The 18,312-nt window shown below is 55.1% G+C and overlaps 1 protein-coding gene across 1 annotated transcript in view; it reads right to left on the bottom strand.

The window, feature by feature from the left end:
- Positions 1 to 3,057: 3,057 nt before the first annotated feature.
- The window catches only part of POLRMT (RNA polymerase mitochondrial), a 172,142-nt gene continuing 156,887 nt past the window's right edge, over positions 3,058 to 18,312 (bottom strand). The window contains exons 16-21 of the mRNA XM_069216817.1: positions 9,982 to 10,034; positions 9,781 to 9,879; positions 8,881 to 8,953; positions 4,986 to 5,077; positions 4,489 to 4,562; positions 3,058 to 3,763 (exon numbers count right to left, since the gene is read on the bottom strand). Of these exons, the coding sequence (XP_069072918.1) occupies positions 3,714 to 3,763; positions 4,489 to 4,562; positions 4,986 to 5,077; positions 8,881 to 8,953; positions 9,781 to 9,879; positions 9,982 to 10,034 (441 nt within the window). The 3' untranslated portion in view covers positions 3,058 to 3,713. The remainder of the gene's footprint in view (positions 3,764 to 4,488; positions 4,563 to 4,985; positions 5,078 to 8,880; positions 8,954 to 9,780; positions 9,880 to 9,981; positions 10,035 to 18,312) is intronic.

Genomic DNA, 18,312 nt, shown 5'->3' with positions numbered 1-18,312 from the left:
CATCATAGACTGGAGGGGCGTCTTGTACCCTCTTTCTTTATGAAGCACTCTAATGCCGAAGCTTCTTGGTGGTAATTAGGTCACAAGATGATCGAGTTACCACTGATTCCTACAAGCTGAACACTTGGCTTTTCATCATATCGTGCATATACTTAAAAAAAAAAAAAAAAAGAACAGATCACACTTAAGGTGCACTGCAGACACATATAGCGTGAATGCTCCCAGCAATACCAAGTTCACTGATCTCAAACATGGTCCATCTTGGTGCACCAAAGTCCATGGTGTCCCCTCACCAACATCCAGTGGGTAGTGAGATACAAATAGGGAAAGAGGCAATGAAGTGACAAGCTAGCATGCATCAGTGAGGTGCCTCTGATCCCAGCACACAAAGGTCTATCCTGTGGAAGGAAGAGAACAAAACAGTGATGGGTGGAATGCAAGAATTAATCTCACCCACTGGGAATTACTTGGGCCACAATCCATCCCAATCTGGTAGGTAAGGTGGTCTGAACACGAACACAAGCAACCCAGATCACGCTTTGCCTTTCTGGGTCTCGTATTATAGTGCAGCGAGAGTCCTATGCCACAGTGAGAAGGAAACTCATGGCTGGGCATGCCCATGGCACTGAGAGTGCCACCTACAGAAAAAAATAACTCGTGTGGATTACCTGAATCTCTCCGGGCTGCAATCCAGGCCATAGTTTTTTGCCCACCATGCCCCTTCAGACAGCAACCAGCCATATGCAAATCAGTGCTGGTCCTGCTGTTGCTCCGCTATTATCAGGCCAGCCTGAACTGTCAGGTTTATCCCTTCTGAGTGGGACACAAGGAAACCTGACCAGTTTCAGCCTACTTGGGCCTCATCAGTAGGGGAGGCTTCATCCTAGAGCACAGTGAGCACATGACCCACATCTGTGCACCGCCATCACACTCATGGTATTGCAATGAGCCAAACCAGCCCACTCTTTGTTTGCCCCCATGAAGCCTCAGGCAGGAAACTAAACCGCTCTTGGTCTGCTTGTGCTCCCTTCTGGAGAGGACCTTGTCTGGCAGTCTGCGACCGATTCTCCCATGAGCAGCAGGGACAGTACTGATTTGCATAAGGCGGGCCTTTGTCTAAGTTGCACAATCGGTGAAAAACAATGGGTTGGGATGCTAGCCTGAGCGATGGCCAGTGATTTAGATTATTTCCAAGCATTCCGCGCATTACCTTTTGTGTGATGTGAATACCATGCTCATGGCCTGGCCGAGACATGCATAACCTCTTATAAACCAGCAAGGTCGGGCAATTCACCCAACGAGTCAAACTGAAACCGAGAACGTCAAATTATTCCTGGCAACGCCAACGTTTATGAATACATTTTAACTTGGGCAGTATGCCTTACAGGGGGCTAGGTTAGACCTACAAAGTAATGATTCGTGACATTCAGAAAGCAAAACCATAACTCAGAGCTACGAACCTTGAGCAGGAAAGAAGGAAGTCAGTGTAACCTCCTGGTCAAGGCAGGTCGTGCAGACACTGAATTCAAGCCTTCTGCAAAAGACACTCGAGTTGGGTAGTTTGTGAACTAGAATTCCAATGTCTCCCTCCCTCTGCCTGAGGAGCAAGAAGACAATGGACAAGCACCGCGAGTGAGGATTTCAACAGAGCCTCATGAGGCGAAATGCACCGAATCCAACTCAACGGAGAGTCAGCGTTTAATCCACTGGACAAAGGGAACCACGGAGCAAGGCAGACCTTCATGGATCAGTTACCAAATCACCAGGTTTATATTTTGTGATTTGGAGTTCTTTTTGGGGGTGAACAGATCGACTATGGTTGTAACCCACTGTTTGAAGAACTTTTGAAGTACTTCGGGGCTGATTTCCCGCTTGTGTATTGATTGAGGGGTTCTGCTTAGCAAGACGGCAAAGTCGCTGACCACCCCGAGAAGATGCTCCACTAGAAACAAAATTTGGTGACGACTGGCCTAGTGTCTATCCACTGTGCCAATGCTGACAGCTGAGGTGAGTGAATGCCTCCCTCTTTCTGTATGCAGAGGTTAAAGAACAGGACTGGATCTCTCTGGTATGGGGAACGTATATAAATCCTCTGAAATGGAGACCGACTTAAGATCTTGCCGGATTGAGGATGAATACAAATCTCTCCCTGACATTAGCTGGTCCGGGAGCTCGATGGCTGTTGATGTGCAGCTCGGTGTCTGGACTAATGTTGAAATCTGGTTCACTGTTGGTTTCATGCAAGGAATGCGGGCAATAGGACGTGGAGTCTTCGTATTGGTCACTTTGAGATTCTGGGAGAGATCACAAGCTAGCTTGAAACCAAAACGTATACTGTAAAGAAAAACAACTTGCAATGTCCAGGTCCAAAACTAGATTGCAGGACTGTGCAAAGCAATAAGTGCTAGAAAAGCAATCTTTCATGAGTAGAAACCCTCCCCGTGCTCGAGTGAACCACCTCGTTGGACGTGTGGCGAAGGCAAAGGGAGGCAGGTAAGTACACAGCAGCCTGGAACCTGCAGAAAGGTGAGGTAGAAGAATCAAGCCCAGCTAGACAACAAGCTTTAAAATCAATGGAGAGCTCATGAGCTCATCAACACTTTAATAAAAGGGGGGCCCATACTGGAAGAGACACATGTATAGGATGGGCCCACTAGAAAATTGCCTGCACAGGTGTATCGAGTGGCCGGAAGCACGAGCCACATTACCTATTCGCACACGAGTGTCTCATTCGAGCGAATTACCCGTTCATGCACACGCTCCACCTGTGCTAACGCAACACCTACTCACAAGAGGACCTCTTCATCAGTGTTCTCTCCAAGTATCAAGAACTCCAAGGCAGTGCTCGTCTTCAGATGATAACACAGGAGGCCATCTTTCAGGTGACACCCTTCCTATGGATGCAGGCACTACACAGCAGAAGAACCTACATTGGTGCCAGGAGGAGACTCTTGAGCCTGGAAGAGGGGGCGTGTCCTAAGTGTCTCCTTGAGACCCTTGGTTTACAGTAAATTAAGCTCATTACACAACTACTCTCCATAGGCTAAGAACCTTGGCTGAGTTTTTCAATACTTTTATTATTAATATATCACAGCATAAACAGTCTTGGTGGAGGCCTCAAGCCACAACATGTTGCATTTTGGCTGTAATAGGTACTTATGTTTCTCCTGGGATAAATCCTAGGTCTGCGGGGTTACGGCCAGCTGAATGAACCCCTACCAGTCAATGTGGGAAATGGCATGGACCCCACAGTCATTCATTACATGTGAAGAAGACAGCACTGTGCCCGACGCGAAACTCTCCTTGTAAACTATCCACCAGGATATCCAACCGACTCTTGAAGGTGAGCAGGACACTGCCTGAGTACCCGGCTTCGAACTCCCAAGGCCACCAAGGTACAACAGACATCCAATGCAGGTCCAGGGTTTCTTAAAAGTTGACCCACTCAAAAATATCCACCAGACACTGCCAGATGGGCCAAGCAGGGTGACACATACGCAAGGGGTATTCCTAGGAACCAGCCACTCTCGCCATTCATCTGTCCATTGCTCAGGTGGGAGATGTGGGCACTGACTCCTGTCCGCCTCACCCGTGTGCCCAAGCCATTGGTGCCTAGGAATGTAAATGCTAGGTTGGAGCTTGGACCTGCCCATCAGGCGGGGGGACCACATGTTCGGAGGTGACACCTTTCAAGGACATCCACTGCCGCTTCCTCAGCTGAAGAAGTAGGTAGACTCCTTAACCTTCTGTAGATCAAAGTCTCCTGGAAGAGACCAGAGAGATGGAGAGAGAAAGTTATGTCAGGAGGAGAAGATGGCTGTACAGGGGAAGAACAAGGAAAAAAATGAAACACACACGCACACACCGCAGAAATTTTCCCCCATGTGGCAAAGATCACATGTGCTCAGGTCACACATCAAAGCAACAGATTTCCGGTTACACAGAAAACAGAAGCTCAGATGTCCAAGGACAGCCATACCTCAGGTGAAACAAAAAATAGAAGCTCGGCCACGTACAGCACGACTATCAGTCAGGCGGCAGGCCCTGCACCAGTAACAGCACTGCTAAGGGACACAGTGCAACAGCGCCACCGGGTGTACAGAGAGAGGAACAGCAGACAGGCCTCTCCATTAACATTGCTGCTGCACATGCTTGAGGGAGAAGCAAACACCAGCGCCACCTGGTGTACGGAGAGAGGAGTGAATAAAGGCAAGATGGCATGGTGCTACCTAGTGCCCAGGGACAGTATGACATTGGCTGAAGTTTGGGGGAAACCTGGAAGACATCACGGCTGCAGTGACACATGAAGGTCACAACAAAGCGAGAGACGGGCGTGAACAGCAGAACAGTTACGCCATATAGCATTCAGTCCGAGTAAGGCATTGGGTGATGTCCCCAAGGGAAGAAGCAGACAGACCACCTAGTGGCTAGAGGAGAAGGATGTTAGGAAAACCTTTACCCCACACCTGAAATATACATTCCACGTACCTCTCTGCGGGACCTTGCTGAGGAGTTCCAGCATGCGCCTGTACTCCGCCAGGTTCTTAGACCTCCGATCCTCCCTGGACCAAGAAAGGAAAAGCAGAAGAAAGAGGGGTCATTCTACCTTAGGGGCTAACAAGAGGGGAGTGCTGACCGTGAGGCCTGTGTGAGTGAGAAGCCTGTGCGCAGGAAAGCACGTGTATGCGCGGGAGAGCACGTGTATGCGCGGGAGAGCACGTGTATGCGCGGGAGAGCATGAATGAGTAACGTTTAGGACTATATACAAGCCTGAAAATGAAGGTAGGACCAACTAAAGTGGAAGAAGTAAAAGGTGGAGAGGTCAAGACATAAAACATTCCAAGAGCGCCCCCCAGTGGATGGCTCTATTGTGTGCGACATGTCACACTCCCAGGCACGAGTGCTTCCAAAGCTAGGGTTTGCCTTCTCGGCTCAAGGCTGAGGTACCGAGGGAGGGAGGAAAGGCGCAGACAGGGGTCACTTACGGGATGCTGGCGCAGTACTTCTGCAAGAGGAACCTGGACAGGTCCTGGAGGACGGGCTGGCTGTGCAACTGCACAAACTGCTCCCTGCAGATCTGGGGAGAGAGAAGCTCACTGTGAGGAGATCCAGGGGAGGAAGGAGGCCGCCTACAAGCCCAACATCTGCTTATATGGATGGTTAACATCTGCCTGCCCAGGCCCAGCACACAATAATACAGCACCCAACGCAGCTTTCCCATAATCATGCCCACTCAATGAGCTCCTCGTGACACTCAAATGCGACTTTAACAACTACTAATTCACACATTAGACACCCAGGTCAGAGCAGAGAAGTGACCTGTACAAGATCAAAGCAGATACTGAATTGGATTTAGGTCCATTTGGAATGAGGAGTCTGTGAGAAAGTAGCCTCTTTCTAGCCTTGTTACCCCCACTTTTGGCCTGTTTGTGAGTGTATGTCAGGGTGTTTTCACTGTCTCACTGGGATCCTGCTAGCCAGGGCCCAGTGCTCATAGTGAAAACCCTATGTTTTCAGTATGTTTGTTATGTGTCACTGGGACCCTGCTAGTCAGGACCCCAGTGCTCATAAGTTTGTGGCCTATATGTATGTGTTCCCTGTGTGGTGCCTAACTGTCTCACTGAGGCTCTGCTAACCAGAACCTCAGTGGTTATGCTCTCTCATTTCTTTCAAATTGTCACTAACAGGCTAGTGACCAATTTTACTAATTTACACTGGCTTACTGGAACACCCTTATAATTCCCTAGTATATGGTACTGAGGTACCCAGGGTATTGGGGTTCCAGGAGATCCCTATGGGCTGCAGCATTTCTTTTGCCACCCATAGGGAGCTCTCACAATTCTTACACAGGCCTGCCACTGCAGCCTGAGTGAAATAACGTCCACGTTATTTCACAGCCATTTTACACTGCACTTAAGTAACTTATAAGCCACCTATATGTCTAACCTTTACCTGGTAAAGGTTGGGTGCTAAGTTACTTAGTGTGTGGGCACCCTGGCACTAGCCAAGGTGCCCCCACATTGTTCAGGGCCAATTCCCCGGACTTTGTGAGTGCGGGGACACCATTACACGCGTGCACTACATATAGGTCACTACCTATATGTAGCTTCACAATGGTAACTCCGAATATGGCCATGTAACATGTCTATGATCATGGAATTGCCCCCTCTATACCATCCTGGCATAGTTGGCACAATCCCATGATCCCAGTGGTCTGTAGCACAGACCCTGGTACTGCCAAACTACCTTTCCCGGGGTTTCACTGCAGCTGCTGCTGCTGCCAACCCCTCAGACAGGCTTCTGCCCTCCTGGGGTCCAGCCAGGCCTGGCCCAGGATGGCAGAACAAAGGACTTCCTCTGAGAGAGGGTGTTACACCCTCTCCCTTTGGAAAATGATGTGAAGGCAGGGGAGGAGTAGCCTCCCCCAGCCTCTGGAAATGCTTTCATGAGCACACATGGTGCCCATTTCTGCATAAGCCAGTCTACACCGGTTCAGGGACCCCTTAGCCCTGCTCTGGCGCGAAACTGGACAAAGGGAAGGGGAGTGACCACTCCCCTGACCTGTACCTCCCCTGGGAGGTGCCCAGAGCTCCTCCAGTGTGCTCCAGACCTCTGCCATCTTGGAAACAGAGGTGCTTCTGGCACACTGGACTGCTCTGAGTGGCCAGTGCCATCAGGTGACGTCAGAGACTCCTTCTGATAGGCTCCTTCAGGTGTTGCTAGCCTATCCTCTCTCCTAGGTAGCCAAACCCTCTTTTCTGGCTATTTAGGGTCTCTGTCTCTTGGGATTCCTTAGATAACGAATGCAAGAGCTCAGCCGAGTTCCTCTGCATCTCTCTCTTCACCTTCTGCCAAGGAATCGACTGCTGACCGCGCTGGAAGCCTGCAAAACTGCAACATAGTAGCAAAGACGACTACTGCAACTCTGTAACGCTGATCCAGCCGCCTTCTCGACTGCTTTCCTGGTGGTGCATGCTGTGGGGGTAGTCTGCCTCCTCTCTGCACTAGAAGCTCCGAAGAAATCTCCCGTGGGTCGACGGAATCGTCCCCCTGCAACCGCAGGCACCAAAGAACTGCATCACCGGTACCTTGGGTCTCCTCTCAGCACGACGAGCGAGGTCCCTCGAATCCAGCAACTCTGTCCAAGTGACTCCCACAGTCCAGTGACTCTTCAGTCCAAGTTTGGTGGAGGTAAGTCCTTGCCTCCCCACGCCAGACTGCATTGCTGGAAACCGCGACTATTGCAGCTACTCCGGCCTCCGTGCACTTCCGGCGGAAATCCTTTGTGCACAGTCCAGCCTGGGTCCACGGCACTCTAACCTGCATTGCACGACCTCCTAAGTTGTTCTCCGGCGACGTGGGACTCCTTTGTGCGACTTCGGGTGAGCACTGTTTCACGCATCCTCATAGTGCCTGTTTCTGGCACTTCTGCGGGTGCTGCCTGCTGCTGAGGGGGCTCCTTGTCTTGCTCGACGCCCCCTCTGTCCCCAGACGCAATTGGCGACATCCTGGTCCCTCCTGGGCCACAGCAGCATCCAAAAACACTAACCGCACGATTTGCAGCTAGCAAGGCTTGTTGGCGGTCTTTCGGCGGGGAAAACACTTCTGCACGACTCTCCACGGCGTGAGGGATCCATCCTCCAAAGGGGAAGTCTCTAGCCCTTGTCGTTCTTGCAGAAACCTACGCTTCTACTGTCCAGTAGCAGCATCTTTGCACCCACAGCTGGCATTTCCTGGGCATCTGCCCATCTCCGACTTGCTTTTGACTTTTGGACTTGGTCCCCTTGTTCCACAGGTACCCTCGACTGGAAATCCATCGTTGTTGCATTGTTGGTTTGTGTCTTTCCTGCAGAATTCCCCTATCACGACTTCTATGTCCTTTGGGGAACTTTAGTGCACTTTGCACTGTTTTCTAATACTATCACTGCATATTTTGGTATTGTGTACATATATCTTGTGTATATTTGCTATCCTCATACTGAGGGTACTCACTGAGATACTTTTGGCATATTGTCCTAAAAATAAAGTACCTTTATTTTTAATATATCTGTGTATTGTGTTTTCTTATGATATTGTGCATATGACACTAGGTGGTACTGTAGGAGCTTCACTCGTCTCCTAGTTCAGCCTAAACTGCTCTGCTAAGCTACCATTATCTATCAGCCTATGCTGCTAGACACCCTATACACTAATAAGGGATAACTGGGCCTGGTGCAAGGTGCAAGTACCCCTAGGTACTCACTACAAGCCAGTCCAGCCTCCTACAGAGTCACAAGAAGGAAAAGGGGGCACTCAAAATGCCACGTTTGCCACCAACAAAGCATGCACTTTCTACTACCCAAGCAGCAGAAATAAGGGCCGGTGAGAATCTACAGCGACTCAAGGCTGAAGAATCCAGACAAACTCCTGGGACCCTCCAAATCACTTAAGGGTCCAACGCGATCATATGGATGGTGGGGATTGAGGGGTAGAACAGGGGTGCAGGAAGGGTGGGGACTGAAGGGTAGAATAGGGGTGCAGGATTAGTGGGGATTGAGGGGTAGAACAAGGGTGCAGGAATGGTGGGGACTGAAGGGTAGAACAGGGGTGCAGTAATGGTGGGGCCTGAAAGTTCAAACGAGGCGGAGAATGATGGGGTTTACCAGTAAAGCAGGAATGAGAGTTACAGGGTCGAGCATCAGTGCATGATCGTGCAGGCTAAGGGTCAAACGAACATACAAATGCTGGGGTAGTAAGGAGGCCTGAGAGCTACAACCATGGGGTGGCGGGGATGACAGGCAGGCAAGGAGAATATATACAGTATCAGAGTCACAGGACAGGGGCTGGAGCTAACAGCATCATGACAAACATCAAAAGCACGTAGTAAAGTGGAGAGTTCACCTTGTTCATGATATCCACGGTGACTGCGTGAGTCCAGAAACAGTCGTGGACAGAGACAAACGTCAGCCCTTCCCTGAGAGAGAGAGAGAGAGAGAGAGAAACAACAGATGATCACCACCACTAACGCCTCGGAGGGGTAAAGTCCCTCCTTCTCCTCCCCCATCAGAGGGCCTTAGAAGGCTGAAGAATTGAAGACCCTGAGGTCACTGCCTTATTCTCACAAGTATGGACTCGCCGCACCTGCCTACAGCCCACTGTCCTCACAATCACCAGATTCCAAAGGGGCCAAAAGTTATTAACATGGCCCAGGCATTACTGCCCGCTCCATGCACACAACAAAGACTGATTCTTGGGGCGCTCTTTGGGGTCCTGATGTTTGCGGCTGTTGCTGGTAGTGGACCCCGAGGGGCAGCTGGGCTGGAATCTGCAGTGAGAGCAGGCTCCGGGGATCTTGGGCTGGTGGGAGATACAGTGGTACACAGCCACAGGGGACTCGGGCGGGGGGGTTGCTGGTAGTGGACCCCGAGGGGTAACTAGGCTGAAATCTGCAGTGAGAGCAGGCTCCGGGGATCTTGGGCTGGTGGGAGATGCAGTGGTACACAGCCACAGGGGACTCGGGCGGGGGGGTTGCTGGTAGTGGACCCCGAGGGGTAGCTGGGCTGGAATCTGCAGTGAGACCAGGTCAGGAGATCTTGGGCTGGTGGGAGATGCAGCGGTAGCAGCCACAGGGGACCCGGGCGGGGGGTTTGCTGGTAGTGGACCCCGAGGGGCAGCTGGGCTGAAATCTGCAGTGAGAGCAGGCTCCGGGGATCTTGGGCTGGTGGGAGATGCAGTGGTACACAGCCACAGGTGGCCCGGGCCACAGCGGCTCAGGAGTAGAGCCCACGTCTCACAACCTACCTGTGACAATGAAGCGCGGTGAGCATCATGTGCGTGGAGTCCAGAGAGTGAATGAAGTTGGGCGGGAACGCGTTCTTCTGCTTCACTGTGTCCGGTTTCCTGAAGTAGGGCAACAAAGATGGGAGATGAGACACAGGGAACGTGCAAGGAAAGTAGTGAAGAAGGGCTGCAAAAGGTGACAGGTTAGATCTGCTCACTTACTCGCAAGGATCATAGTTGGTCTGGAGGTTTACAGTCTGAATGCTGCTGCGGAACTGCAGAGGAAGAGAGAACATGTCACACATGCGCTGGAACGGAAGCAGCGTTATGTATATTTGTAAAGTGCACTATCACCCACGAGGATCTCCTGGCACTGAGCTGGCATGTGTGCCAGGCCTGGACGTCAAGGGGGGGCTGCTCCACGCTTCTAGAGCGATGTGAGACAGCGGCCATCCCCCGGACCTGGTTCTGTGTATGCGTGGCACGTGGGAGTCCAGCGAGCAGAGGTGTCTGGGTGGTCGGTGGAAGGAGATGTGTCTGTTCAGGTAGGTGGGGTCCAAGCATTACACAACCTTAAACAATGTCCTGCTCACTGGAAACCAGTTGTTAAAAATACAGGAGAACCTGGTGCATTTAAAGCTGCTGAGACTAAGGTGTCATCGTTATTTGTTCAGAAGCGACGGGGTCCTCAAAACCTAACCATGGTGTGGTTACTCTACTTTTTAAAGGGATTGATCTAGGTTGGACGCCCACACACGTGCAGCGGGTTACCAAGGTGTATCTGCAGGTCTCCACTGCCTACATTCTTCCACAGCTGGACACCTACATTCAGAGAATTTTACAGCCCTGTTTACATTGGAGCTAATCACAGGCGCAGTGTTTTGTCCACTATCCCTCACTCTGCATGTTCACACGTGGGCCTGGCTCTCTTCAGCGTGGGCTCACGAGCTCTACAAAGGTGGAATCACATCCAGATTCTGCTTAAAACTAATGGAAAATGGGAGGGGTCCACAAAACACCCCACATCCTCCCTCCATTTGACCCATACGTTTCATCTGCCCTCTACTTTACTTGCCCCACTCAACTCTTTCAAAACAGTCTTGTGGAAGTAATGAGTATCCTCCAGTCACCTGACTCATGCGGAGCCCCAACAAATCCCTTCAGCCCACAGACCACTGCCTTACCCACCACCTAAGAGCCCTGAACCCAACCTCCACTAAGGCTTTATCCTAGATCCACTAAGATCTCCGGGTAGACCACCACACCCACGGTGGACACGACAAAAAGATCCTCATTGGGCTTCTATCAGCTTGGTATCGCCAACACTACAACCTTAATTTCTACGCATTTTTTCATTACCTCCAGAGATAAAGTTCCGACTCCTTCGTAGTTATCCATTGTTGGACGACTAATCTTGTCTACTCAAAAATGAGCACATTTCATGTTCATTTCTGCAGCGTGGAATTCATTTCCATCCACTAGCCCTGACTCCTCTTCTTTCGGACAGAAACGTGGACCTTCTGCTAACCTGTAGGATGTATGTTGGCTCTAAGCTGTATCACAGTGAGTCGTGGCACGAATCAGACACCGAAAATAAGAGAATCTCCCCAAACTCTGTCCTAAATCTCTCCAAACCAGTAGAACACAAACCATCATTAGACTTGAGCAAGCTGCAAGCAAGGGTCTGCTCCCTCTAGTAATGCAATAAACCTTGTCATATGTACTCTAGTTAAACTCCCCGGATCGACATTTACAACTTGAAACAAGCGCACGCGAGAAGGCCTGAGCACGAAACACTGAGCTCCCTTGAAGCTGCTAGCTCGCGATGAAAGCCACTCACAGCACTGAAGTCACACTCCACAGTCTGAAGCCTCCAGTCTGTAACCCAGAACCTGTGCACTGCACCCACCACCCCGCGCTGTGCCCAGCCTACACCTGTCTCTCCCTGCTGACCCACGAGCGCTCCCTTACCTCCAAGATCACACTGTGAGCTCACTCTGTGCACTGCACCCACCACCCGCGCTGTGTCCAGCCTCAACCTGTCTCTCCCTGCTGACCCACGAGCACTCCCTTACCTGAGATCACACCGTGAGCTCACTCTGTGCACTGCACCCACCACCCGCCCTGTGCCCAGCCTACACCTGTCCCTCACTGCTGACCCACGAGCACTCCCTTACCTGAGATCACACCGTGAGCTCACTCTGTGCACTGCACCCACCACCCGCGCTGTGCCCAGCCTCAACCTGTCTCTCCCTGCTGACCCACGAGCACTCCCTTACCTGAGATCACACCGTGAGCTCACTCTGTGCACTGCACCCACCACCCGCGCTGTGTCCAGCCTCAACCTGTCTCTCCCTGCTGACCCACGAGCACTCCCTTACCTGAGATCACACCGTGAGCTCACTCTGTGCACTGCACCCACCACCCGCGCTGTGTCCAGCCTCAACCTGTCTCTCCCTGCTGACCCACGAGCACTCCCTTACCTGAGATCACACCGTGAGCTCACTCTGTGCACTGCACCCACCACCCGCCCTGTGCCCAGCCTACACCTGTCCCTCACTGCTGACCCACGAGCACTCCCTTACCTGAGATCACACTGTGAGCTCACTCTGTGCACTGCACCCACCACCCCGCGCTGTGCCCAGCCTACACCTGTCCCTCACTGCTGACCCACGAGCACTCCCTTACCTGAGATCACACCGTGAGCTCACTCTGTGCACTGCACCCACCACCCGCCCTGTGCCCAGCCTACACCTGTCCCTCACTGCTGACCCACGAGCACTCCCTTACCTGAGATCACACCGTGAGCTCACTCTGTGCACTGCACCCACCACCCGCCCTGTGCCCAGCCTACACCTGTCCCTCACTGCTGACCCACGAGCACTCCCTTACCTGAGATCACACCGTGAGCTCACTCTGTGCACTGCACCCACCACCCCGCGCTGTGTCCAGCCTCAACCTGTCTCTCCCTGCTGACCCACGAGCACTCCCTTACCTGAGATCACACCGTGAGCTCACTCTGTGCACTGCACCCACCACCCCGCGCTGTGCCCAGCCTACACCTGTCTCTCCCTGCTGACCCACGAGCGCTCCCTTACCTCCAAGATCACACTGTGAGCTCACTCTGTGCACTGCACCCACCACCCGCGCTGTGTCCAGCCTCAACCTGTCTCTCCCTGCTGACCCACGAGCGCTCCCTTACCTCCAAGATCACACTGTGAGCTCACTCTGTGCACTGCACCCACCACCCCGCGCTGTGCCCAGCCTACACCTGTCTCTCCCTGCTGACCCACGAGCACTCCCTTACCTGAGATCACACCGTGAGCTCACTCTGTGCACTGCACCCACCACCCCGCGCTGTGCCCAGCCTACACCTGTCTCTACCTGCTGACCCACGAGCGCTCCCTTACCTGAGATCACACCGTGAGCTCACTCTGTGCACTGCACCCACCACCCCGCGCTGTGCCCAGCCTACACCTGTCTCTCCCTGCTGACCCACGAGCGCTCCCTTACCTCCAAGATCACACTGTGAGCTCACTCTGTGCACTGCACCCACCACCCGCCCTGTGCCCAGCCTACACCTGTCTCTCCCTGCTGACCCACGAGCACTCCCTTACCTGAGATCACACCGTGAGCTCACTCTGTGCACTGCACCCACCACCCGCGCTGTGCCCAGCCTACACCTGTCTCTCCCTGCTGACCCACGAGCACTCCCTTACCTGAGATCACACCGTGAGCTCACTCTGTGCACTGCACCCACCACCCGCCCTGTGCCCAGCCTACACCTGTCCCTCACTGCTGACCCACGAGCACTCCCTTACCTGAGATCACACCGTGAGCTCACTCTGTGCACTGCACCCACCACCCGCCCTGTGCCCAGCCTACACCTGTCCCTCACTGCTGACCCACGAGCACTCCCTTACCTGAGATCACACCGTGAGCTCACTCTGTGCACTGCACCCACCACCCCGCGCTGTGTCCAGCCTCAACCTGTCTCTCCCTGCTGACCCACGAGCACTCCCTTACCTGAGATCACACCGTGAGCTCACTCTGTGCACTGCACCCACCACCCCGCGCTGTGCCCAGCCTACACCTGTCTCTCCCTGCTGACCCACGAGCGCTCCCTTACCTCCAAGATCACACTGTGAGCTCACTCTGTGCACTGCACCCACCACCCCGCGCTGTGCCCAGCCTACACCTGTCTCTCCCTGCTGACCCACGAGCACTCCCTTACCTGAGATCACACCGTGAGCTCACTCTGTGCACTGCACCCACCACCCCGCGCTGTGCCCAGCCTACACCTGTCTCTACCTGCTGACCCACGAGCGCTCCCTTACCTGAGATCACACCGTGAGCTCACTCTGTGCACTGCACCCACCACCCCGCGCTGTGCCCAGCCTACACCTGTCTCTCCCTGCTGACCCACGAGCGCTCCCTTACCTCCAAGATCACACTGTGAGCTCACTCTGTGCACTGCACCCACCACCCGCCCTGTGCCCAGCCTACACCTGTCTCTCCCTGCTGACCCACGAGCACTCCCTTACCTGAGATCACACCGTGAGCTCACTCTGTGCACTGCATCCACCACCCGCGCTGTGCCCAGCCTACACCTGTCTCTCCCTGCTGACCCACGAGCGCTCCCTTACCTGAGATCACACCGTGAGCTCACTCTGTGCACTGCACCCACCACCCGCGCTGTGCCCAGCCTACACCTGTCCCTCACTGCTGACCCACGAGCGCTCCCTTACCTGAGATCACACTGTGAGCTCACTCTGTGCACTGCACCCACCACCCGCCCTCTGCCCAGCCTCAACCTGTCTCTCCCTGCTGACCCACGAGCACTCTCTTACCTGAGATCACACCGTGAGCTCACTCTGTGCACTGCACTCACCACCCGCCCTGTGCCCAGCCTACACCTGTCCCTCACTGCTGACCCACGAGCACTCCCTTACCTGAGATCACACCGTGAGCTCACTCTGTGCACTGCACCCACCACCCGCCCTGTGCCCAGCCTACACCTGTCCCTCACTGCTGACCCACGAGCACTCCCTTACCTCCTCCGAGATCACACCGTGAGCTCACTCTGTGCACTGCACCCACCACCCGCCCTGTGCCCAGCCTACACCTGTCTCTCCCTGCTGACCCACGAGCACTCCCTTACCTGAGATCACACCGTGAGCTCACTCTGTGCACTGCACCCACCACCCGCCCTGTGCCCAGCCTACACCTGTCTCTCCCTGCTGACCCACGAGCACTCCCTTACCTGAGATCACACCGTGAGCTCACTCTGTGCACTGCACCCACCACCCCGCGCTGTGCCCAGCCTACACCTGTCTCTCCCTGCTGACCCACGAGCGCTCCCTTACCTCCAAGATCACACTGTGAGCTCACTCTGTGCACTGCACCCACCACCCGCGCTGTGCCCAGCCTACACCTGTCCCTCACTGCTGACCCACGAGCACTCCCTTACCTGAGATCACACCGTGAGCTCACTCTGTGCACTGCACCCACCACCCGCGCTGTGCCCAGCCTCAACCTGTCTCTCCCTGCTGACCCACAAGCACTCCCTTACCTGAGATCAGACCGTGAGCTCACTCTGTGCACTGCACCCACCACCCGCCCTGTGCCCAGCCTACACCTGTCTCTCCCTGCTGACCCACGAGCACTCCCTTACCTGAGATCACACCGTGAGCTCACTCTGTGCACTGCACCCACCACCCCGCGCTGTGCCCAGCCTACACCTGTCTCTCCCTGCTGACCCACGAGCACTCCCTTACCTGAGATCACACCGTGAGCTCACTCTGTGCACTGCACCCACCACCCGCCCTGTGCCCAGCCTCAACCTGTCTCTCCCTGCTGACCCACGAGCACTCCCTTACCTGAGATCACACCGTGAGCTCACTCTGTGCACTGCACCCACCACCCGCCCTGTGCCCAGCCTCAACCTGTCTCTCCCTGCTGACCCACGAGCACTCCCTTACCTGAGATCACACCGTGAGCTCACTCTGTGCACTGCACCCACCACCCCGCGCTGTGCCCAGCCTACACCTGTCTCTCCCTGCTGACCCACGAGCACTCCCTTACCTGAGATCACACCGTGAGCTCACTCTGTGCACTGCACCCACCACCCCGCGCTGTGCCCAGCCTACACCTGTCTCTCCCTGCTGACCCACGAGCGCTCCCTTACCTCCAAGATCACACTGTGAGCTCACTCTGTGCACTGCACCCACCACCCGCGCTGTGTCCAGCCTCAACCTGTCTCTCCCTGCTGACCCACGAGCACTCCCTTACCTGAGATCACACCGTGAGCTCACTCTGTGCACTGCACCCACCACCCGCGCTGTGTCCAGCCTCAACCTGTCCCTCCCTGCTGACCCACGAGCACTCCCTTACCTGAGATCACACCGTGAGCTCACTCTGTGCACTGCACCCACCACCCGCCCTCTGCCCAGCCTCAACCTGTCTCTCCCTGCTGACCCACGAGCACTCCCTTACCTGAGATCACACCGTGAGCTCACTCTGTGCACTGCACCCACCACCCGCCCTGTGCCCAGCCTACACCTGTCCCTCACTGCTGACCCACGAGCACTCCCTTACCTGAGATCACACCGTGAGCTCACTCTGTGCACTGCACCCGCCACCCGCGCTGTGTCCAGCCTACACCTGTCTCTCCCTGCTGACCCACGAGCACTCCCTTACCTGAGATCACACCGTGAGCTCACTCTGTGCACTGCACCCACCACCCGCGCTGTGCCCAGCCTCAACCTGTCTCTCCCTGCTGACCCACGAGCACTCCCTTACCTGAGATCACACCGTGAGCTCACTCTGTGCACTGCACCCACCACCCGCGCTGTGCCCAGCCTACACCTGTCCCTCACTGCTGACCCACGAGCACTCCCTTACCTGAGATCACACCGTGAGCTCACTCTGTGCACTGCACCCGCCACCCGCCCTGTGCCCAGCCTACACCTGTCCCTCACTGCTGACCCACGAGCACTCCCTTACCTGAGATCACACTGTGAGCTCACTCTGTGCACTGCACCCACCACCCGCGCTGTGTCCAGCCTCAACCTGTCTCTCCCTGCTGACCCACGAGCACTCCCTTACCTGAGATCACACCGTGAGCTCACTCTGTGCACTGCACCCACCACCCGCCCTGTGCCCAGCCTACACCTGTCTCTCCCTGCTGACCCACGAGCGCTCCCTTACCTCCAAGATCACACTGTGAGCTCACTCTGTGCACTGCACTCACCACCCGCGCTGTGTCCAGCCTCAACCTGTCTCTCCCTGCTGACCCACGAGCACTCCCTTACCTGAGATCACACCGTGAGCTCACTCTGTGCACTGCACCCGCCACCCGCCCTGTGCCCAGCCTACACCTGTCCCTCACTGCTGACCCACGAGCACTCCCTTACCTGAGATCACACCGTGAGCTCACTCTGTGCACTGCACCCACCACCCGCGCTGTGTCCAGCCTCAACCTGTCTCTCCTTGCTGACCCACGAGCACTCCCTTACCTGAGATCACACCGTGAGCTCACTCTGTGCACTGCACCCACCACCCCGCGCTGTGTCCAGCCTACACCTGTCTCTCCCTGCTGACCCACGAGCGCTCCCTTACCTCCAAGATCACACTGTGAGCTCACTCTGTGCACTGCACCCACCACCCGTGCTGTGTCCAGCCTACACCTGTCTCTCCCTGCTGACCCACGAGCGCTCCCTTACCTCCAAGATCACACTGTGAGCTCACTCTGTGCACTGCACCCACCACCCGCGCTGTGTCCAGCCTCAACCTGTCTCTCCCTGCTGACCCACGAGCGCTCCCTTACCTGAGATCACACCGTGAGCTCACTCTGTGCACTGCACCCACCACCCGCGCTGTGTCCAGCCTCAACCTGTCTCTCCCTGCTGACCCACGAGCACTCCCTTACCTGAGATCACACCGTGAGCTCACTCTGTGTACTGCACCCGCCACCCGCGCTGTGTCCAGCCTACACCTGTCTCTCCCTGCTGACCCACGAGCGCTCCCTTACCTGAGATCACACCGTGAGCTCACTCTGTGCACTGCACCCACCCCCCCGCGCTGTGCCCAGCCTACACCTGTCTCTCCCTGCTGACCCACGAGCGCTCCCTTACCTCCAAGATCACACTGTGAGCTCACTCTGTGCACTGCACCACCACCCGCGCTGTGCCCAGCCTACACCTGTCTCTCCCTGCTGACCCACGAGCACTCCCTTACCTGAGATCACACCGTGAGCTCACTCTGTGCACTGCACCCACCCCCCCGCGCTGTGCCCAGCCTACACCTGTCTCTCCCTGCTGACCCACGAGCGCTCCCTTACCTCCAAGATCACACTGTGAGCTCACTCTGTGCACTGCACCACCACCCGCGCTGTGCCCAGCCTACACCTGTCTCTCCCTGCTGACCCACGAGCACTCCCTTACCTGAGATCACACCGTGAGCTCACTCTGTGCACTGCACCCACCACCCCGCGCTGTGCCCAGCCTACACCTGTCTCTCCCTGCTGACCCACGAGCGCTCCCTTACCTCCAA

This window comes from Pleurodeles waltl, chromosome 12 (assembly GCF_031143425.1).
Source record: "Pleurodeles waltl isolate 20211129_DDA chromosome 12, aPleWal1.hap1.20221129, whole genome shotgun sequence".
Lineage (NCBI taxonomy): Eukaryota > Metazoa > Chordata > Amphibia > Caudata > Salamandridae > Pleurodeles > Pleurodeles waltl.
This window is presented reverse-complemented; position numbering and strand designations above follow the sequence as displayed.